This window comes from Salmo trutta, chromosome 13 (assembly GCF_901001165.1).
Source record: "Salmo trutta chromosome 13, fSalTru1.1, whole genome shotgun sequence".
In the NCBI taxonomy this organism is placed as follows: domain Eukaryota; kingdom Metazoa; phylum Chordata; class Actinopteri; order Salmoniformes; family Salmonidae; genus Salmo; species Salmo trutta.
In genome coordinates this window covers 33,574,658-33,597,469 of record NC_042969.1, presented here as the reverse complement: position 1 = coordinate 33,597,469, position 22,812 = coordinate 33,574,658, and the positions used below count along the sequence as shown (strand labels likewise).

The following is a 22,812-nucleotide window of genomic DNA, read 5'->3' as shown; positions in this document are numbered from 1 at the left end:
TTGACGTCTACATGAAAACTTCATTTTGCTGCTGACTTCTCAGAAAAAAATGTGGAATAAAAAAAAAGGTTTCCCAATTTCACAAAATAAGATTTACCACAGCTAATTTCCCATCTCTTCATTTCCATTCATATGTAAAAGGTATGGAATCTACTCTACATCTCAAATGATTGAAATTGTTCACATAGAGATCAGGGTGCTGCCAGCAGCAGGGAGAGAGAGAGAGAGAGAGAGAGAGAGAGGGAGGGAGGGAGAGGGTGAGAGAGAGAGAGAGAGAGGGAGGGAGGGAGAGGGTGAGAGAGAGAGAGGGAGAGGGTGAGAGAGGGAGGGAGAAAGAAAATCACTGCTTTCAAAATCAAAGCCCTTTGAGATGCAAATCAGATTGACAAGCCTCTATTTTTACATCTGAAAATGTTTGTTTTTTTACTTCTTCTAACACAGCCCATAAAACCAATGATGATTTAAGACAATTGTAAGAATTGGAATACAGACGAATGCATGCATATTCAAAATTCCCTCTCTTTCTTCATTTTCTTTCCTCTCTACTCTTTCCCCCTCTTCGGAATCAAGGGAGCGATAACTTCTGCTGCTTCTGAAGTGCCCAAATTCTTAGTGGTTTCCAGCGGCAACGTGTTATGATATAACAGCCTTTTAAATGGTCTGAAAAGTCCCCGTTAAGGCCCTGTCTCTAATGCAAGTTGTTCAGGGATTACGGTGCAGTCAGTCTACACATAAAGCATCAGGGATTACGGTGCTGTCAGTCCACACATAAAGCATCAGGGATTACAGTGCAGTCAGTCTACACATAAAGCATCAGGGATTACAGTGCAGTCAGTCCACACATAAAGCATCAGGGATTACAGTGCAGTCAGTCCACACATAAAGCATCAGGGATTACAGTGCAGTCAGTCCACACATAAAGCATCAGGGATTACAGTGCAGTCAGTCTACACATAAAGCATCAGGGATTACAGTGCAGTCAGTCCACACATAAAGCATCAGGGATTACAGTGCAGTCAGTCTACACATAAAGCATCAGGGATTACAGTGCAGTCAGTCTACACATAAAGCATCAGGGATTACAGTGCAGTCAGTCTACACATAAAGCATCAGGGATTACAGTGCAGTCAGTCTACACATAAAGCATCAGGGATTACAGTGCAGTCAGTCCACACATAAAGCATCAGGGATTACAGTGCAGTCAGTCTACACATAAAGCATCAGGGATTACAGTGCAGTCAGTCTACACATAAAGCATCAGGGATTACAGTGCAGTCAGTCTACACATAAAGCATCAGGGATTACAGTGCAGTGCAGTTCCTCATGTCTACTCCCAGCCTTCCTAGTCTTCCTCATGTCTATTCCCAGCCACCCTAGTCTTCCTCATGTCTACTCCCAGCCACCCTAGTCTTCCTCATGTCTACTACCAGCCTTCCTAGTCTTCCTCATGTCTACTCCCAGCCTTCCTAGTCTTCCTCATGTCTACACCCAGTCACCTCGTATTACCCCTTCCTCATGTCTACTCCCAGCCACCCTAGTCTTCCTCATGTTTACTCCCAGCCACCCTAGTCTTCCTCATGTCTACACCCAGCCACCTCTTCACCCACGGATGCCATTTAACCCAGTTAAGATACATGCTCTCTTAATGTCAGACACACACACACACACAGAAGATTCTCATGATTTGTTATCATTTTATCCAGCTGGGTTGTGGGAGATGAGGTTTTAGAACATATGCCTCAGGAATATGACGCATGAATTCTACATACTGTCTATTTCAAAGTCTCTCTAATACAGGCCGTTTGACTTGCGTTATCTTTAACAGCTGAGGAGCGAGGAGGGTGGAGGGCACTGTGCAGACTCCTCATATATCACAGCAATGATTACATTATGGAACCCATGGTTACTCAGCTGGCTTTAGTGGATTAAACAGTCGACCTAAATGTGTGTGTACATGTTTGTACAGTGTGTGTGTGTCTGTTCCTTCTCCACGCTCCTCACCAACAGGTGGAGAGGGGAGTTCCACAGTGGCAGGGTTCATGCTGAGAGTAAAGACATTAACACTCGCTGAAACCTCAGTCACAAAAACAACCACACGACCATTCTGAGCCAGAATGGAGGAAATGGAAATGCTAAGATACTGAGGAGAGTTTAGTGGAAAGTTGTTTGTTGTTGTTGTTGTGGTCTGTGTGTTTGGCACTGTAAGGCTAATGTCTGCAGTAGGTCCATAGAGATAAGGCCTTAGCGAGGTGGACTGATGCACTGGGAATAATAAATTACATGCTTTGCTCTCTCTCTCGTGGCTCAACTTTCTGTTCACTACTCTGTGGCAAGGCTATTTGCATAATTCCCAATGACCATCTGAAAACATTCCTTTTTTTAGCAATAATATTAAATCAGCATTTCTCACCATTATGTCTGATAGGTAGATTTTGCTGTTGTAGTACTGTACGGTATGACAGTGAGTTCTGTACGGTATGGCTTGAGTTCCTATTTGTAGAGTTCAATCTGTAGATAATGGAAAAAGAGCTTAGTAGAGCTACATTTATGAGAACAATTACATTGTTTCTGGCTTAATGAAATACCAGCGCTACGATTTATTTTCATTACCCCGCTCATGTTCTCTCTCTCTCTCTCTCTCTCTCTCTCTCTCCCTCTCTCTCTCTCTCTCTCTCTCTCTCTCTCTTTCCATACATCGGAAATGTATTGTTCTTATTTCAGCTCATAGAAAACGTACAATCTCTCGCTGCAAGCTCTAGCTCTGTTAAATGAAAATATTTCAAATGTGAATTAATCATGAATCATTAAATTACTTATTCTTCTTCCTAATTTACTGGGAACCCTATTCCCCACATAGTGCACTGCTTTTGACCAGAGCCCGATGGGCCTATAATATAGAGATCATCAGCCCTCCTCTAGTTAATAACATAGAGATCATCAGCCCTCCTCTAGTTAATAACATAGAGATCATCAGCCCTCCTCTAGTTAATAACATAGAGATCATCAGCACTCCTCTAGTTAATAACATAGAGATCATCAGCCCTCCTCTAGTTAATAACACTGAGATCATCAGCCCTCCTCTAGTTAATAACATAGAGATCACCAGCCCTCCTCTAGTTAATAACATAGAGATCATCAGCCCTCGTCTAGTTAATAACATGGAGATCATCAGCCCTCCTCTAGTTAATAACATAGAGATCATCAGCCCTCCCTCTAGTTAACAACATAGAGATAATCAGCCCTCCTCTAGTTAATAACATAGAGATCATCAGTCCTCCTCTAGTTAATAACATAGAGATCATCAGCCCTCCTCTAGTTAATAACATGGAGATCATCAGCCCTCCTCTAGTTAATAACATGGAGATCATCAGCCCTCCTCTAGTTAATAACATAGAGATCATCAGCCCTCCTTTAGTTAATAACATAGAGATCATCAGCCCTCCTCTAGTTAATAACACTGAGATCACCAGCCCTCCTCTAGTTAATAACACTGAGATCATCAGCCCTCCTCTAGTTAATAACACTGAGATCACCAGCCCTCCTCTAGTTAATAACATGGAGATCATCAGCCCTCCTTTAGTTAATAACATAAAGATCATCAGCCCTCCTCTAGTTAATAACATAGAGATCATCAGCCCTCCTCTAGTTAATAACATGGAGATCATCAGCCCTCCTCTAGTTAATAACATAGAGATCATCAGCCCTCCTCTAGTTAATAACATAGAGATCATCAGCCCTCCTCTAGTTAATAACACTGAGATCACCAGCCCTCCTCTAGTTAATAACATAGAGATCATCAGCCCTCCTTTAGTTAATAACATAGAGATCATCAGCCCTCCTCTAGTTAATAACACTGAGATCACCCGCCCTCCTCTAGTTAATAACACTGAGATCACCAGCCCTCCTCTAGTTAATAACATAGAGATCATCAGCCCTCCTCTAGTTAATAACACTGAGATCATCAGCCCTCCTCTAGTTAATAACATGGAGATCATCATCCCTCCTCTAGTTAATAACATAGAGATCATCATCCCTCCTCTAGTTAATAACATAGAGATCATCAGCCCTCCTCTAGTTAATAACATGGAGATCATCATCCCTCCTCTAGTTAATAACACTGAGATCACCAGCCCTCCTCTAGTTAATAACATGGAGATCATCAGCCCTCCTCTAGTTAATAACATAGAGATCATCAGCCCTCCTCTAGTTAATAACATAGAGATCATCAGCCCTCCTCTAGTTAATAACACTGAGATCACCTGCCCTCCTCTAGTTAATAACACTGAGATCACCAGCCCTCCTCTAGTTAATAACATAGAGATCATCAGCCCTCCTCTAGTTAATAACACTGAGATCATCAGCCCTCCTCTAGTTAATAACATGGAGATCATCATCCCTCCTCTAGTTAATAACATAGAGATCATCATCCCTCCTCTAGTTAATAACATAGAGATCATCAGCCCTCCTCTAGTTAATAACATAGAGATCACCAGCCCTCCTCTAGTTAATAACATAGAGATCATCGGCCCTCCTCTAGTTAATAACACTGAGATCATCAGCCCTCCTCTAGTTAATAACATGGAGATCATCATCCCTCCTCTAGTTAATAACATGGAGATCATCATCCCTCCTCTAGTTAATAACACTGAGATCACCAGCCCTCCTCTAGTTAATAACATGGAGATCATCAGCCCTCCTCTAGTTAATAACATAGAGATCATCAGCCCTCCTCTAGTTAATAACACTGAGATCATCAGCCCTCCTCTAGTTAATAACATAGAGATCATCAGCCCTCCTCTACTTAATAACATGGAGATCATCAGCCCTCCTCTAGTTAATAACATGGAGATGTGAATCCTTGCTCTGGTCTCCTCCACACCCACCCCTCATCTTCATGTGATGTTGTCTGGTCAATGCAGAAGGACATCTACAGTTATTTCAGATTGTAATGGGGACACATGACCTAATGCCACTTTAAACACATTATACATTAAGCACCTTCCTTAGTTGATTGCACTTATGATAAACAGCTCTGGTTCTTTTTCGCTCTCTCTCTCTCTCTCTCTAGGTTTCTCTATCCTTCAGGCCATCATGGAGTCAGCAGTGACCAACAATTGGCAGGTGACGGCTCGGTCTGTGGGGAGCATCACGGACGCAGCAGAGTTCAAACGGATCATCGAGGAGATGGACAGGAGGCAGGAGAAACGCTACGTCATCGACTGTGAGGTGGACAGGATCAACACTATCCTAGAACAGGTAAGGGCTTTATTGAATATTTATTGACTCAAGACATTTCAGCTTTAAATTGTTTATACGTTTTCGAAAATGTTCTACAAACAAAATTCCACTATGGGGTATGTTGCGTTTATATGTATGTTCAGTACAGTGCCTTGCAAAAGTATTCATCCCCCTTGGCATTTTTCCTATATTGTTGCATTACAACATGTAATTTAAATGGGGTTTTATTTTAATTTCATGTGATGGACATACACAAAATAGTCAACATTTGTGAAGTTAATTTAAAAAAATAACTTGTTGCAAAAAATTAAAACAATGTAAAAAACGGAGAAGTGGTACGTGCATATGTGTTCACCCCCTTTGCTATGAAGCCCCTAAATAAGATCTGGTGCAACCAATTACCTTCAGAAGTCACATAATTAGTTATATAAAGTCCACCTGTGTGCAATCTGTGTCACATGATCTGTCACATGATCTCAGTATATATACACCTGTTCTGAAAGGCCCCAGAGTCTGCAACACCACCAAGCAAGTGGCACCACCAAGCAAGCAGCACCATGAAGACCAAGGAGCTCTCCAAACAGGTCAGGGACAAAGTGGTGGAGAAGTACATCCCATGGAGCACCATTAAATCCATTATTAAAAAATGGAAAGATTATGGCACCACAACAAACCTACCAAGAGAGGGTCACACACCAAAACTCACGGACAAAGGCAAGGAGGGCAATAATCAGAGAGGCAACAAAGAGACCAAAGATAACCCTGAAGGTGCTGCAAAGCTCCACAGCGGAGATTGGAGTATCTGTCCATATGACCACTTTAAGCCATACACTCCACAGAGCTGGGCTTTACGGAAGACTGGCCAGAAAAAAGCCATTACTTAAATTAAATAAAAAAATAAGCAAACATGTTGTTGTTCACCAAAAGTCTTGTGGGAGACTTCCCAAATATATGGAAGAAGGTACTCTGGTCAGATGAGACTAAAATTGAGCTTTTTGTCCATCAAGGAAAACGCTATGTCTGGCGCAAACCCAACACGTCTCATCACCCCGAGAACATCATTTTTCATCGGCAGGGACTGGGAAACTCATCAGAATTGAAGGAATGATGGATGAAGCTAAATACAGGGAAATTCTTGAGGGAAACCTCTTTCAGTCTTCCAGAGATTTGAGACTGGGATGGAGGTTCAGCTTCCAGCAGGACAATGACCCTAAGCATACTACTAAAGCAACACTCAAGGGGTTTAAGTGGAAACATTTAAATGTCTTGGAATGGCCTAGTCAAAGCCCAGACCTCAATTGAGAATCTGTGGTATGACTTAAACATTGCTGTACACCAGCGGAACCCATCCAACTTGAAGGAGCTGGAGCAGTTTTGCCTTAAAGAATGTTCAAAAATCCCAGTGGCTAGATGTGCTAAGCTTATAGAGACATATCCCAAGAGACTTGTAGCTGTAATTGCTGCAAAAGGTGGCTCTACAAAGTATTGCCTTTGGGGGGGTGAATAGTTATGCACACTCAATTTTTTTTTGTCTTCTTGTTTGTTTCACAACAAAAAATATTTTGCATCTTCAAAGTGGTACGCATGTTGTGTAAATCAAATGACACAAACCCCCCCAAAAATCTATTTTAATTCCAAGTTGTAAGGCAACAAAATAGGAAAAATGCCAAGCGGGGAGAATACTTTCGCAAGCCACTGTATATGTTACTTTTCATGGCATGGAAGGACCTTCTTGCCTGGTTTCTGAGATCATTCACAGCCTTGTGGAAGTTACCTGTGGTGTTGATGTTTAGGCCGAGTTCAAAATCTGTTATTGGTCACGTACACATATTTAGCAGATGTTATCGCTGGTTGGTTAGGAGCTGGGAACAGACATCTCCTTGTCTGTGTCGTAATTATTTGTGTGTTCTAGGGCAACAGTGTCTAGATATAAATTGCATTTATTGTTCTGGCTACTGAACCCTTTTTTGGAACACCATTTTTTTTCTTACTGAGAATCACTGTCATGACCACGTCTGACGGAATCTGTGCAGAAGATCTAGGTGCTGCCGTAGGCCCTACTTGGTTGGGGACAGATGAACCAGATAATCTGTAGACATTTGATTTCCAAGTCCAGTAGGGTGAGGCCGGGTGCTGCAGACTGTTCTGGTGCACTCACCAATTCACTGATATACAGCGTATTCAGAAAGTATTCAGACACCTTCCCTTTTTCCACATAAAAAATGTCCTCATCAATCTACACACAATACCCCATAATGACAAAGCGAAAACAGGTTTTTAGAATAGAAAGGAAAAGAATGAAAAGGGAAAAACAAAAATACCTTATTTACATAAGTGGCTTTTGAATGTTTAAGTACCAACTGGAGAGCACTCTTTGTCTACACCATTCAGCATTGTTCACACCCTCTTAAGCCTTAGCCCCACCCATCTCTTTAAGGATTCACATGTGAGGTCATGTGCTAAACAGTGAGTAGTGTAGTAAAGATTACGACTAAAAGTGGTAGTAGTCTACAATAAGGAACAATTCCAGGTAAACAAAGTGTCCAGATAATTTTTTAAAATAAATATTAGATGATGCTTACCCAGACACACTTGTCTAAATTGATGTGTCATGTGAAAGAAAAGCTATAACCCCAGCCACATCTTGCCCAGTGGATGGGTCTCTACAGAAGGTGTAAACGGTACAGACAAATGGTTACTTGCATAGTAGCAACATCAGAAATAGACAGTGTCAATATAATTAAAATAATTTACAGTATGTAAAAGAACAATATCAATAACAATATCAGTGATAGAAGAGGTAGATATATGCATACGATCTGGGGTAAAGTGGCTGAGCAGCAGGATTTAAATACAATAGTATCAGAAACGTGTGGTAGCAGAGAGTCATTTGAATAGAGGCACTGCAGATGGTGCTGATGACTGGTCCGTCTGAACCACACATGAATAAGGGAATCTATATTCAAAAAGCCTCTTTCTGTTCTGCCCTTGACTTTGGTGCAGGGCATGTGATGTCCGTAGCCTCTTCATCGCAAAACTCCCTGATCTTCTCAAAAATATAGTTTGTCTAGCTGTGTCCAGTCCAGGTGGTGCTTTTACAGGCAGACCATCTATGGGAGGAAGGATGTCAGCGTTGCCCAGCAGCTGGAACCTGGTCCCGACTGAGTCTGAACACTCCTTGGCGACAACGACACCAGACTCCAGAGCATTGAAGCTGTAAAACAGGAAATAACCAAAAATATTAAGACATTACAACCTTGCACAACATCAATTCACCTCCCAAGTTCCACCAGCACCGTACCATCCTCCAGTCCAACCAGCTATGGGATGTTGACACCTGTCACAGTGCTGTCATTCACAACACCAGCAATCTCAGACAAAGTGTTGACTCTGGTCTTTCTGAAGCGCTGCTTGATGAGGTTATAACTAGCAATGCAAAATGGCATTCTCAGATAACATTACTACAAACAGATCATAAAATTAATGTTAGCTAGCGAGCCAGCCATCTATCATCAACTAGCTAGCTAACAGTCAGGTTTAACTTGGGCTCTTTTTTTTATAGATGTTTTTACATTAGCTAGCTAGCTAAACAATGAAGCATAATCCCAGTCCATAGAGTACTGGCAATATAGACTGAGTGTCATAGCTAGCTAAGGTTAACCAAATAGGTTCCATGTTAGGTAGTTAGCTAGCTAACATTAGGCTATAACTAGCCATGCGAAATGGCATTCTCAGATAACATTATTACACACAGATCATAAACGTAATGTTAGCTAGCAAGCCAGTCATCTAACGTCAGCTAGCTAGCTAACAGTATGCTTTAACTTGTAATGAAAACTACTTTCTGACCAAATTTGAAATGTATAATATCTGAAACTGTAGCTAGACTCCACCCGTATACATGGATGAATGCTTCACGGCAGACTGCAACCCCTTTCAATAAGACAACCTGTGTCGTTTCCGTTCTTGTGTCAAGTCACTCTGGTTCACACTGACTGTGTACAATGCCATGAAAATCATCTTAAGCTTTAGCCCCTACCCAAACTCTGACCATTTTACTAACGCTGGCAGAGCTGGTTAGGCTGTTTTCATGTTATCCAGAGCGTTGGTGACTGTAACTGTGCTCCTGGCAACAATTGAATTACGTTTACTGACACCGGCCATATTCAACCGGTGTTGAGCATTCGTAAATTGATCTGTTATTCTGCACTCTGTCACACTCAGATGAGAGAAGTTCTATTGAAATCGATACATAGTCAAGTCTTTTGTTAAGTTTCAATACGTGATTCTTATTTTTTTTTAAAAGCCACGTTAGACAGGATTACCTACTGACCAGCTCAAATAGACAGAATCGTGCTGTATGACAGACCAATCCAAACTCATCTCTCGGCATGTCCAGCCTACTCATTCTCTCAGCCAATCATGGCTAGCGGGAAGGTTGCTGACTTTTTCCTGTGGCTTAACCAACTAGGCTCGTAATAAAAAAAAAATGTATTTACAGATGGTATACAAGTTTGTTGTTAAGGCACATGAAAGTTCACATGTTCGAGATGGTATCTTTACTCAAAAAAACTATTTTGATTAAAAAAAGTTTACTTTCAAACGACTCTCCTGTGAGGTAGTGACCTGTGACATACGCCTAGCTTCCTGAAACAGGTCACATAAAAGGTCCCACAGTTGACAGTGCATATCGGAGCAAAAACCAAGCAAGGAGGTCGAAGAAATTGTCCATAGAGCGTCGAGACAGGATTGTGTTGAGGCACAGGAAATGTTGTCTGCTGTTGATTTTGCTGCAGAGGAATTTTCCGAGATTGCGTTTGACGCACATTCCACAGTAATTGTTGTGCTGTTTGTTTAGTGTTTTCCAATTTTCCCAGAAGTGATTAGATTCTATGGATTCTTCAATCACATTGAGCTGATTTCTGATATGCTGTTCACTCTCTTTCCGTAGTGTATTTCTCTATTGTTTTAGTGATTCACCATAGTGAAGACGTAAACTAAGGTTTTCTGAGTCTCTGTTTTTGTTTGCATAGGTTTCTCAATTTCTTAAATGTTTGCATTCTTCATCAAACCATTTCTCATTGTTGTTAATTTTCTTCGGTTTTCTGCCAGAATTTAAATTTGATATGTTAGCTGCTTTAGGGAAATATTTTTTTCAGGAAGTTGTCTAGGAGAAATTGAATTTGTTGTTGGCCAATGTTTTTTTGTTAGGTTTCTACACTATCCTATTTCCATCTATAGCATTGCCTAATATCATGCAGTTTGCTCGGCTTCGATGCCTATTTAGTAGTCTACAGTGCTTCTGCCACGAGATGAGCTATAGTTGTACCTACCGTAGGAGTCCCCTAGAAGCCTATTATTGACTATGTACAGACCCAGCATGCGACAGAGCTGCAGGAGTTGTGACCCGTTTTTGTTGGTTATGTTGTCGTAGTTGTGTCTAGGGGTCATATGAAGGGTGTCAACTCCAGGTAGGTGTTTATCCCCCTGTGCGTTGAGGGTGTCAGTTTCTTGTCCAGTTCTGGCATTTAGATCACCACAGACTAGTACATGTCCCTGGGTCTGGAAATTATTCATCTCCCCCTTTAGGATATAGAAGCTGTCTTCATTAAAGTATGGGGATTCTAGTTGGGAGATTTAGGTAGCACACAGCAGGGCATTTTTCTCTGTTGAGATAATTTCCTTATTTATTTCTAACCAGATGTAAAATGCTCCAGATTTGATTAATTTAATGGACTGGGTTAGGTCTGCTCTATACATACCCCCTGAGTCCCTTCCCTGTTTTACTCGTGCTAGTTTGGTGGGACTATTTTCTTTATTATTTTTATTTAACCAGGCAAGTCAAATCAAAAATATTTGTCACGTGTGCCGAATAGAACAGGTGTCACGGTTGTCGTCGGTGAAGGAGGACCAAAACGCAGCAGGTACGTGTATGCTCATCTTGAGAATTTATTAACTTCAAAAAATGAACGTACAAAATAACAAAAAAAACAAAAACGAACGAACAACTACAAACAGTCTGGCTAGCATAGGCTCAACACAGAACAATCACCCACAAATCCCAAACACAAACACACCCTACTATATGGGACTCTCAATCAAAGGCAGATAGACAACACCTGCCTTCAACTGAGAGTCCCAACCCCAATTAACCAAACATAGACATACACTCCCTAGACTCCACATAGAAATACCTAAACATAAACCAACACCCGGAATTACTAACTCAAACACCCTTTTAACAAAAACACACCACCCTGAACCACATAAAACAAATACCCTCTGCCACGCCCTGACCAAACTACAAAACAATTAACCTTATATACTGGCCAGGACGTGACAACAGGTGTAGACCTTACAGTGAAATGCTTACTTACAGGCTCTAACCAATAGTGCAAATAAGGTATTAGGTGAACAATAGGTAAGTAAAGAAAATAAAACAACAGTAAAAAGACAGGCTATATACAGTAGCAAGTCTATAGAAGTAGCGAGGCTACATACAGACACCAGTTAGTCAGGCTGATTGAGGTAGTATGTACATGTAGATATGGTTAAAGTGACTATGCATATATGATGAATAGAGAGTAGCACTAGCGTAAAAGAGGGGTTGGCAGGTGGTGGGTGGTGGGTGGCGGAACACCATTCAGATTGGCTAACCGGGCTATGTGCGGGAGCACTGGTTGGTCGGCCCAATTGAGGTAGTATGTACGTGAATGCATAGTTAAAGTGACTATGCATATATGATAAACAGAGAGTATCAGCAGCGTAAAAGAGGGACTGGGGGGGCACACAGAGCAAATAGTCCGGGTAGCCATTTGATTACCAGTTCAGGACTCTTATGGCTTGGGGATGAAAACTATTGAGAAGCCTTTTTGTCCTAGAATTGGCACTCCGGTATCGCTTGCCATACGATAGTAGAGAGAACAGTCTATGACTGGAGTGGCTGGGGTCTTTGACAATTTTTAGGGCCTTCCTCTGACACCGCCTGGTGTAGAGGTCCTGGATGGCAGGAAGCTTAGCCCTAGTGATGTACTGGGCCGTGCGCACTACCCTCTGTAGTGCCTTGTGGTCAGAGGTCGAGCAATTGCCGTACCAGGCAGTGATGCAACCAGTCAGGATGCTCTCGATGTTGCAGCTGTAGAACCTTTTGAGGATCTCAGGACCCATGCCAAATCTTTTCAGTCTCTCGAGGGGGAATAGGCTTTGTCGTGCCCTCTTCACGACTGTCTTGGTGTGTTTGGACCATTCTAGTTTGTTGGTGATGTGGACACCAAGGAACTTGAAGCTCTCAACCTGCTCCACTACAGCCCCGTCGATGAGAATGGGGGCATGATTGGTCCTCCTTTTCCTGTAGTCCACAATCATATTTTAGTCTTAGTTACATTAAAGCATAGGTTGTTATTCTGGCACCACACTGCCAGGTCTCTGACCTCCTCCCTATAGGCTGTCTCATCATTGTCAGTTATCAGGCCTACCACTGTTGTGTCGTCTGTAAACTTAATGATGATGTTGGAGTTGTGCCTGGCCATGCAGTCGTGGGTGAACAGGGAGTACAGGAGGGGACTGAGCACACACCCCTGGGGAGCTCCAGTGTTGAGGATCAGCGTGGAAGATGTGTTGCTACCTACCCTCATCACCTGGGGGCGGCCAGTCAGGAAGTCCAGGATCCAGTTGCAGAGGGAGGTGTTTAGTCCCAGGATCCTTAGCTTAGTGATGAGCTTTGAGGGTACTATGGTGTTGAACGCTGAGCTGTAGTCAATGAATAGCATTCTCACTTATTTTTTTCCTTTTGTTCCAGGTGGGAAAGGCTATTGTGGAGTGCAATAGAGATTGCATCATCTGTGGATCTGTTTGGGCGGTATGCAAATTGGAGTGGGTCTAGGGTTTCTGGGTAAATGGTGTTGATGTGAGCCATTACCAGCCTTTCAAAGCACTTCATGGCTACGGACGTGAGTGCTACGGGTCTGTAATCATTTATGCAGGTTGCCTCCGTGTTCTTGGGCACAGGGACTATGGTGGTCTGCTTGAAACATGTTGGTATTACAGACTCAATCAGGGACATGTTGAAAATGTCAGTGAAGACACCTGCCAGATGGTCAGTACATGCCCGGAGCACACGTCCTGGTAATCCATCTGACACCCCGGAGCTTTGTGAATGTTGACCTGTTTAAAGGTCTTACTCACGTCGGCTATGGAGAGCGAGATCACACAGTCATCTGGAACAGCTGATGCTCTCATGCATGCCTCAGCGTTGTTTGCCTCGAAGCGAGCATAGAAGTGATTTAGCTCGTCTGGTAGGCTCGTGTCACTGGGCAGCTCGCGGCTGTTCTTCCCTTTGTAGTATGTAAAAGTTTGCAAGCCCTGCCACATAAGACGAGCGTCGAAGCTGGTGTGGTATGATTCAATCTTAGCCCTGTATTGACGCTTTGCCTGTTTGATGGTTCGTCGCAGAGCATAGCAGGATTTCTTATAAGCTTTCGGGTTAGAGTCCCGCACCTTGAAGCAGCAGCTTTACCCTTTAGCTCAGTGCGAATGTTGCCTGTAATCCATGGCTTCTGGTTGGGGTATGTACGTACAGCCACTGTGGGGATGAAGTCCTCGATGCACTTATTGATAAAGCCAGTGACTGATGTGGTGTACTCCTCAATGCCATCGGAAGAATCCTGGAACATGTTCCAGTCTGTGATAGCAAAACAGTCCTGTAGTTTAGCATCTGCTTCATCTGACCACTTTTTTAAAGACACTGGTGCTTCCAGTTTTAATTTTTGCTTTTAAGCAGGAATCAGGACGATAGAGTTGTTTTCGGATTTACCAAAGGGAGGGCTAGGGAGAGATTTGTATGCGTCTCAATGTGTGGAGTACAGGTGATTTAGAATGTTTTTCCCCTCTGGTTGCACATTTAACATGTTGATAGAAGTTAGGTAGAACTGATTTAAGTTTCCCTGCATTAAAGTCTCCGGCCACTAGGAGTGCCGCCTCTGGGTGAGTGGTTTCCTGTTTGCTTATTTCCTTATACAGCTGACTGAGTGCAGTCTTAGTGCCAGCCTCAGTCTGTGGTGGTAAATAAACAGCCAAGAAAAGTATAGCTGAAAATTCTCTGGGCAAGTAGTATGGTCTGCAATTTATGACAATATACTCTACTTCAGGCGAGCAAAATCTAGAGACTTCCTTAGATTTCGTGCACCAGCTGTTGTTTACAAATATGCACAGACCGCCCCCCCTCGTGTGCTGTTCTATCTTGCCGGTGCAGCGTACATCCCGCTAGCTGAATATCCATGTCGTCATTCAGCCACGATTCCGTGAAACATAGGATATTACAGTTTTGATGTCCCATTAGGATATTCGTGATCGTACCTCGTCTAATTTATTTTCCAATGATTGCACGTTGGCGAGTAGTATTGACGGTAACGGCAGCTTTCCCACTCACCGTCTGCAGATCCTTACGAGGCACCCTGCTCTGTGTTCTCTGTACCTGCGTCTCTTCCTCTTGCAAATAACTGGAATGTTGGCCTTGCCGGGTGTCAGGAGTATGTCCTGTGTGTCCTGCTTATTGAAGAATAAATCTTTGTCTAATCTGAGGTGAGTGATCGCTGTCCTGATATCCAGAAGCTCTTTTTTGCCGTAAGATACGGTTGCAGAAACATTATGTACAAAATAAGTTACAAATAACGTGAAGAAAACACATAATAGCACAATTGGTTGGGCGCCCGTAAAACTGCTGCCATTTCTTCCAGCACCATTTTTAAGTTAGTTAGTTAAGAACAAATTCTTATTTACAATGATGGCCTACCCTGGCAAAACCCGGACAATGCCTATGGGACTCCCAATCACGGCCGGTTGTGATACAGCCTGGATTCGAACCAGGGTGTCTGTAGTGACGCCTCTAACACTGAGATGCAGTGCCTTAGAACGCTACGTCACTTGGACTATCAGCTCTCTATAACTCAGAGGACAAACCAGTGGGTTCATCTCCTCTATACCATGGTTCTTGTAGAATAACAATTTCTATATTTACATTTTTGGGGGTGAAGTCCGGGTTCCTGCTCTTTAGGCCAAAGGCAGATTACCTCAGGCCTTGGATATTCCAGGATGAGAGAGTGAAGGCTTTGTGTTCCATAATGTGGCCAAAGTTGTTAGTCGTGTGGTTTGGGGTTTGGGCTCAGACCAGTAAGTCCCCCCCGCCTTCCTCCTCTCTGGGCTTAATGCCTCTACACTGCATAATACCCCTCTCATTGTTTTCCACTCGTTGGTATAATTTAATTTAGCTATATTATATTGGTGTACCATTATTCTGTTTCTCCCTGCTTTACAATATCCTCTCAATGAGTATTAGTTTCAGTCTAATTCGATACCCGGAGTAATAAATTAATTCTGAATTGCTTTCGGTATACATTTATTGTGTCTAATTTTATTATCGTCGTGCCGCTAAATGTCCTTACTCGATAATTCTTGGGGAAATTGTACGACAACAAAAAATATCTATTTAACCTCTATTCTTTCAGTTCAGGATAAGCATCAGCTTTTAAAAGCATCAGTAGAGAATATACTGTACTCAGACATTTTAATGGCTGTATCTTTAACAGATTTACTACCTATAATAGTACTAATCTGCATGTGTTCTCAGCATTTTGATGTGAATTCACTCAATGTCTCTATGCTGGTATTTAATGAGGGTTTTCTCTCTGGTGTAATCCCCACCCCCCAACACCCCTCAGTATTTTCCTTTGTTAATTTACTGTAGCGTTTAAGAAGAGAGGAGGCACTCAACACAGTCCTTCACCTCCCTCCAGGGTAGCAGTAGGCACACTCACAAACATGCACAAGCAAACTCACAAACACGCACACAGTTCCGTCGCCTCATCATGGGGTGTCTAAACTTCAGCTGATTGGACTAATTTTGCCAAAGCCTCAGTGATGACTCCGAAGCAGCTGGACTTCGACCTGTCTAGACCCCTATTTTAGGGTGTACCATTATTCTGGAACTCTAGCCTCTTAGGGTGTACCATTATTCTGTAACTCTAGCCTCCTATGGTGTACCATTATTCTGTAACTCTAGCCTCCTAGGGTGTACCATTATTCTGGAACTCTAGCCTCCTATGGTGTACCATTATTCTGTAACTCTAGCCTCCTAGGGTGTACCATTATTCTGTAACTCTAGCCCCCTAGGGTGTACCATTATTCTGTAACTCTAGCCCCCTATGGTGTCCCATTATTCTGTAACTCTGGCCTCCTAGGGTGTACCATTATTCTGTAACTCTAGCCTCCTATGGTGTACCATTATTCTGTAACTCTAGCCTCCTATGGTGTACCATTATTCTGTAACTCTAGCCCCCTAGGGTGTACCATTATTCTGTAACTCTAGCCTCCTAGGGTGTACCATTATTCTGTAACTCTAGCCTCCTATGGTGTACCATTATTCTGTAACTCTAGCCTCCTATGGTGTACCATTATTCTGTAACTCTAGCCTCCTAGGGTTTACCATTATTCTGTAACTCTAGCCTCCTAGGGTGTCCCATTATTCTGTAACTCTAGCCTCCTAGGATGTACCATTATTCTGTAACTCTAGCCTCCTATGGTGTACCATTATTCTGTAACTCTAGCCTCCTATGGTGTACCATTATTCTGTAACTCTAGCCTCCTATGGTGTACCATTATTCTGTAACTCTAGCCTCCTAGGGTTTACCATTATTCTGTAACTCTAGCCTCCTAGGGTGTCCCATTATTCTGTAACTCTAGCCTCCTAGGATGTACCATTATTCTGTAACTCTAGCCTCCTAGGGTGTACCATTATTCTGTAAGATAAGAGTTGTAGTGGACACTCATGAGGTACCAGTCTGCTGTAGGACAGGGGTTTGTTGGGCTCTGCTGTAGGACTGGGGTTCAATGGGCTCTGCTGTACGACTGGGGTTCAATGGGCTCTGCTGTAGGTCTGGGGTTCAATGGGCTCTGCTGTAGGTCTGGGGTTCAATGGGCTCTGCTGTAGGACTGGGGTTCAATGGGCTCTGCTGTAGGGCTGGGGTTCAATGGTCTCTGCTGTAGGTCTGGGGTTCAATGGGCTCTGCTGTAGGACTGGGGTTCAATGGGCTCTGCTGTAGGACTGGGGTTCAATGGGCTCTGCTGTAGGACTGGGGTTCAATGGGCTCTGCTGTAGGACTGGGGTTCAATGGGCTCTGCTGTATGACAGGGGTTCATTGGGATCTACTGTGGGACTGGGGTTCAATGGGCTCTGCTGTAGGACTGGGGTTCAATGGGCTCTGCTGTATGTCAGGGGTTCAATGGGATCTACTGTGGGACTGGGGTTCATTGGGCTCTGCTGTAGGACTGGGGTTCAATGGGTTCTGCTGTATGACAGGGGTTCATTGGGCTCTGCTGTATGTCAGGTCAAAGGCCTGCACACACTCTGGCCCAGAGTTGTCTCTTCGTTGTGCTATTGGCCTGCTGTTGTCATGCTGTTGTCATGCTGTTGCAGAGCAGATAGAAGTCTCAATGGGCTTGTTTTGTTGCTGCTGTGAGGAGTGCAGATAGGACACATAATAAAGGTCTGTATATTCTGTGATGATCAGTGCAGACGAACCAACTCTGTAGTTTGCCGTCAATACGCTGCACTGCACTGCAGCTAAATTAATCCAATGGTGAGGCTTCCCTCACAACTTAATGGATAAGGTACAACTACTCTCTCTGGAAGTGTTCCAAATGGCACCCTATTGTTCCAGATCCCTATGAGGCCCTGGTCAAAAGTAGTGCACTATATAGTAAATAGGGTGCCAGTAGGAACACATCCTCTGACTCATTCCAATGACTGTGATTCATACTGAAGAACAATCCACTGTTGTGATGATGTCATGGATAATGTATGTAGCATTGCACCAACTGTTGAGGGACAGTAAACAGAAGGAATATCATTATCCACTGATGAGGACAGATAACAGAAGGAATATCATTATCCACTGATGAGGACAGATAACAGAAGGCATATCATTATCCACTGATTAGGACAGATAACAGAAGGCATATCATTATCCACTGATGAGGACAGATAACAGAAGGCATATCATTATCCACTGATGAGGACAGATAACAGAAGGCATATCATTATCCACTGATGAGGACAGATAACAGAAGGCATATCATTATCCACTGATGAGGACAGATAACAGAAGGCATATCATTATCCACTGATGAGGACAGATAACAGAAGGTACAGTGCCTTGCAAAAGCATTCATCCTCTTGGCGTTTTTCCTATTTTGTTGCATTACAACCTGTAATTTAAATGGATTTTTATTTGTATTTCATGTAATGGACATACACAAATATTCCAAATTGGTGAAGTGAAATGAAAAAAAAGTATTATTTCAAAAAATTATAAAATAATTAAAAACTGAAAAGTGGTGTGTGCTATGTATTCACCCCCTTGCTATGAAGACCCTAAATAAGACCTGGTGCAACCAATTACCTTCAGAAGTCACATAATTAGTTAAATAAAGTCCACCTGTGTGCAATCTGTGTCACATGATCTGTCACATGATCTCAGTATGTATACACCTGTTCTGAAAGGGCCCAGAGTCTGCAACACCACTAAGCAAGGGGCACCACCAAGCAAGCAGCACCATGAAGACCAAGGAGCTCTCCAAACAGGTTAGGGACAAAGTTGTGGAGAAGTACAGATCAGGGTTGGGTTATAAAAATTATCCAAAACTTTGAACATCCCATGGAACACCATTAAATCCATTATAAAAATTTGAAAGAATATGGCACCACAACAAACATGCCAAGAGAGGGCCGCCCACCAAAACTCACAGACCAGGCAAGGAGGGCATTAATCAGAGAGGCAACAAAGAGACCAAAGATAAGCTGAAAAGCTCCACAGCAGGGATTGGAGTATCTGTCCATATGACCACTTTAAGCCATACACTCCACAGAGCTGGGCTTTACGGAAGAGTGGCCAGAAAAAAGCCATTACTTAAAGAAAAAAATAAACAAACACGTTTGGTGTTCGCCAAAAGGCATGTGGGAGACTCCCCAAACATGTGGAAGAAGGTACTCTGGTCAGATTAGATTAAATTGAGCATTTTGGCCATCAATAAAAATGCTATGTCTGGCGAAAACCCCCACACCCTCCATCACCCCGAGAACACCATCCCCACAGTGAAGCATGGTGGTGGCAGCATCATGCTGTGGGGATGTTTTTCATCGGCAGGGACTGGGAAACTCGTCAGAATTGAAGGAATGATAGATGGCGCTAGATACAGGGAAATTCGTGAGGGAAACCTCTTTCAGTCTTCCAGAGATTTGAGACTGGGATGGAGGTTCACCTTCCAGCAGGACAATGACCATAAGCATACTGCTAAAGCAACACTCGAGTGGTTTAAGGGGAAACATTTAAATGTCTTGGAATGGACTAGTCAAAGCCCAGACCTCAATCCAATTGAGAATCTGTGGTATGACTTAAAGATTGCTGTACACCAACGAAACCAATTCAACTTGAAGGAGCTGGAGCAGTTTTGCCTTGAAGAATGGGCAAAATCCCAGCGGCTAGACGTGCCAAGCTTATAGAGACATACCCCTAGAGCAGTGGTTCTTAACCTGGGTTCGATCGAACCCCAGGGGTTCGGTAAGTCAGTCTCAGGGGTTCGGCGGAGGTCAAGACACACACCCGACTCATATGATTCGTGATGACACGCCCCGCTTGGCCATCATTGGCTGCAGGTGATCACGCAACATCGCTTGGCCTATCTGTGCTGCAGGGAATTTGGCGCGCTCAGTAGTCGAATTGTGACTGTCGTGATACTAACTATGTCGAGCAAAAAAAGAAAGTGGTCGGACGAATATGTACAATATGGATTCACATGTATAACGGATTGTGATGAGAGTCAGCGTCCTAACTGCATGATTTGCAATGCCAAGTTGAGCAATTCTAGTCTAGCACCGGCAAAACTAAGAGAACACTTCCTTAAGCTGCATGGAGATGGACAATACAAGAACACAACGCTCGCTGAATTCAAGGTGAAGAGAGCCATTTTTCCAATTAAGAAGGGTCCGGTGAATGCGCATATGAAACTGGTGGGGGTCAGTACCTCCAACAAGGTTAAGAACCACTGCCCTAGAGACTTGCATCTGTAATTGCTGCAAAAGGTGGCTCTACAAAGTATTGATTTTGGGGGGTGAATATTTATGCGCGCTCAATTTTTCTGTTTTTTGTCTTATTTATTGTTTGTTTCACAATAAAACATATTTTGCATCTTCAAAGTGGTAGGCATGTTGTATAAATCAACTGATACAAACCCCCCAAAAATCAATTTTAATTCCAGTTTGTAAGGCTCCGAAATTGGAAAAATGCCCAGGGGGTGAATACTTTCACAAGCCACTGTATTTAAGTTAACAGAATGTATTTTAATCATCATCCACTGATGAGGACAGTTAACAGAAGGTATTTAACCCTTGTGGTGTCCTAACCCTCCTGCTGTGTTCTGGTTGAATTGGACCGATTTACAAGTTTTCTCTCTGAAAAATGTAGTTCATTTAATCTGATTTTCATAAGGTTCCGTGACTTTGTCCACACAGGGCATCTGACCACACAAAATACATTTTGATGATTTTCATTACTATTTGGGTGTTTTATTTAACTTTTGTACACCTGTGGTGTTCCCGGTCAAAAATGACCGGTCATTAGAAATGAATGGGTGAGACTACAATTAGTGTATAAAATTGAGTTCAGGCACATGCCCATTCATCAGATGGACACACTTCTTCTTCCAGACCCCCACATGCATGTGTGTTTGAGCACACACACACACACTTTACTCCTCTTCTTAGCTTCCATGGCAACCCCCACGGGAACCTTTCCCCAATAGAAGCTTTCTCGCATGGGAACCACACCTGTTGTCATTATCACAAACAATTGCAACATTGTTTCAATTATATATAGAACATTTCTCGCAGCTCTGGTATATAAAGCTTTTTTTTTTTGGTCTTCATTCTATGGCAATACAATGACCAAACGATATACTGTATGTGAGGCTCTTGATTATATCTTTGATCATGACACTGGTGAGGAGGAGAGAGTCCGTGTTAAACTTTGACACAAAGTAGTCTGTGATAAATAGCACAATATGTTTCATCTGAGTATTTGTTATAGTCAAAATAATCCATACATTATGAATTTTTTTACTCGTTAACGAGTTGTATGAGCTCAGGTCAATGAGTCCTACAGGCCATAAATAGCAAATAGAAGTTCAAAACTTGTAATGTTCACAAGATCTAAAGTTGTTAAAAAAAATCTAATACAAGATTAGGTTATAATATATATATATTATTATGGATTTGTAATCAGCTATGATGGGGCGATCATTTTGGACCGGGAACACAGAATTAATTAACATGAAACGGACATAACAGGAGGTTTAAGGGTAAAAAATGACCCGCCACTATGTTTAACAGCAGAGAACCCCTTAAATGATATTTTTTCAACTTGAAATTTGATGACTTTTCCTAAAGTGACCCAAACATTAGAAAAAGTGAAACATCTCCTTTGTTCATATTTCCATGAAAGCTATGCACCACCAGGATACAAAGATTGTCTTAGGGTCATTTGTAAAATCATTTACACACCACAAAAACCACAAAGACACACACACACACACACACACAATGAGAAATTGAGACTATGTGTGCTACTGATTGAACTCAGCCAGCAGCTCCTGAAGAGGAAGATCACCATGGTTGGCACAGTTAGAGAGAACAAGCGAGAGCTCGCCCCTGCACTCCTCGCAACAAGTGGGAGAGAGGCCTTCTCATCAAAGTTTGCCTTCACCCCACCACCACTCTAGTTTCTTACCTCCCAAAGAGGAACAAGAATGTGGTCCTCCTGAGCACACTGCACAAAACGGCTGAGATCAGTGACCGTGAGGACAGGAAGCCAGCCATCATCCTGGACTACAACCACAACAAAGGAGGCGTGGACAACCTGGACAAGGTGATTGGAACATACAGCTGCAGGAGGATGACTGCCCGCTGGCCCCTGGTCATCTTCCATAACGTCATTGATGTGTCCTCATACAATGCCTTCGTGATATGGAACAAGAACAACGCTACCTTGATGCCTGATAAGCAGAACAAGAGGAGGGTGTTCCTGGAGCAGCTGGGAAAGGCTCTTGTAACCCCACACATTCAAAGAAGGGAGCGCCTCCCCTGCACAGCAGCCTCTGCAGTGCTTGTGAAAGCTGTTCAGGGGGCTGAATCTTGTCCTGATCCACCTGAGGCTGCAGCTGTGTCAGGCAAGCGGAGGAGATGCCAATTCTGCCCCGCAAAGAAGGACTGTAAAACAAATACTATGTGCTGCACATGTGAGAAATACATCTGTAAAGTCCATGCACACACACTTGCATACTGTCCTACATGTGCTAATTAGAGTTGATTGATTTATGTTCTTCACGTTTTTGTTTTGGATCTATTATCTTATTTTATTCTTATTTATTGTTGTTCTTTATACCCCTGTGGGTGTTGGCAATGGTTAAAAAATGGGAGAAGACTAGTATTTTGTAGATGACTTCCACATTGTACAGTATATAAGAATA

The 22,812-nt window shown here is 42.8% G+C and overlaps 1 protein-coding gene across 5 annotated transcripts in view; it reads left to right on the top strand.

Moving 5' to 3' along the window:
* Nucleotides 1-22,812, top strand: part of LOC115205680 (glutamate receptor 3) — a 241,097-nt gene that overhangs the window by 126,599 nt on the left and 91,686 nt on the right. For all 5 annotated transcript variants that reach the window (XM_029771906.1, XM_029771903.1, XM_029771904.1 and 2 more), the window contains exon 4: nt 5,069-5,256. In XM_029771906.1, the coding sequence (XP_029627766.1) occupies nt 5,069-5,256 (188 nt within the window). The remainder of the gene's footprint in view (nt 1-5,068; nt 5,257-22,812) is intronic.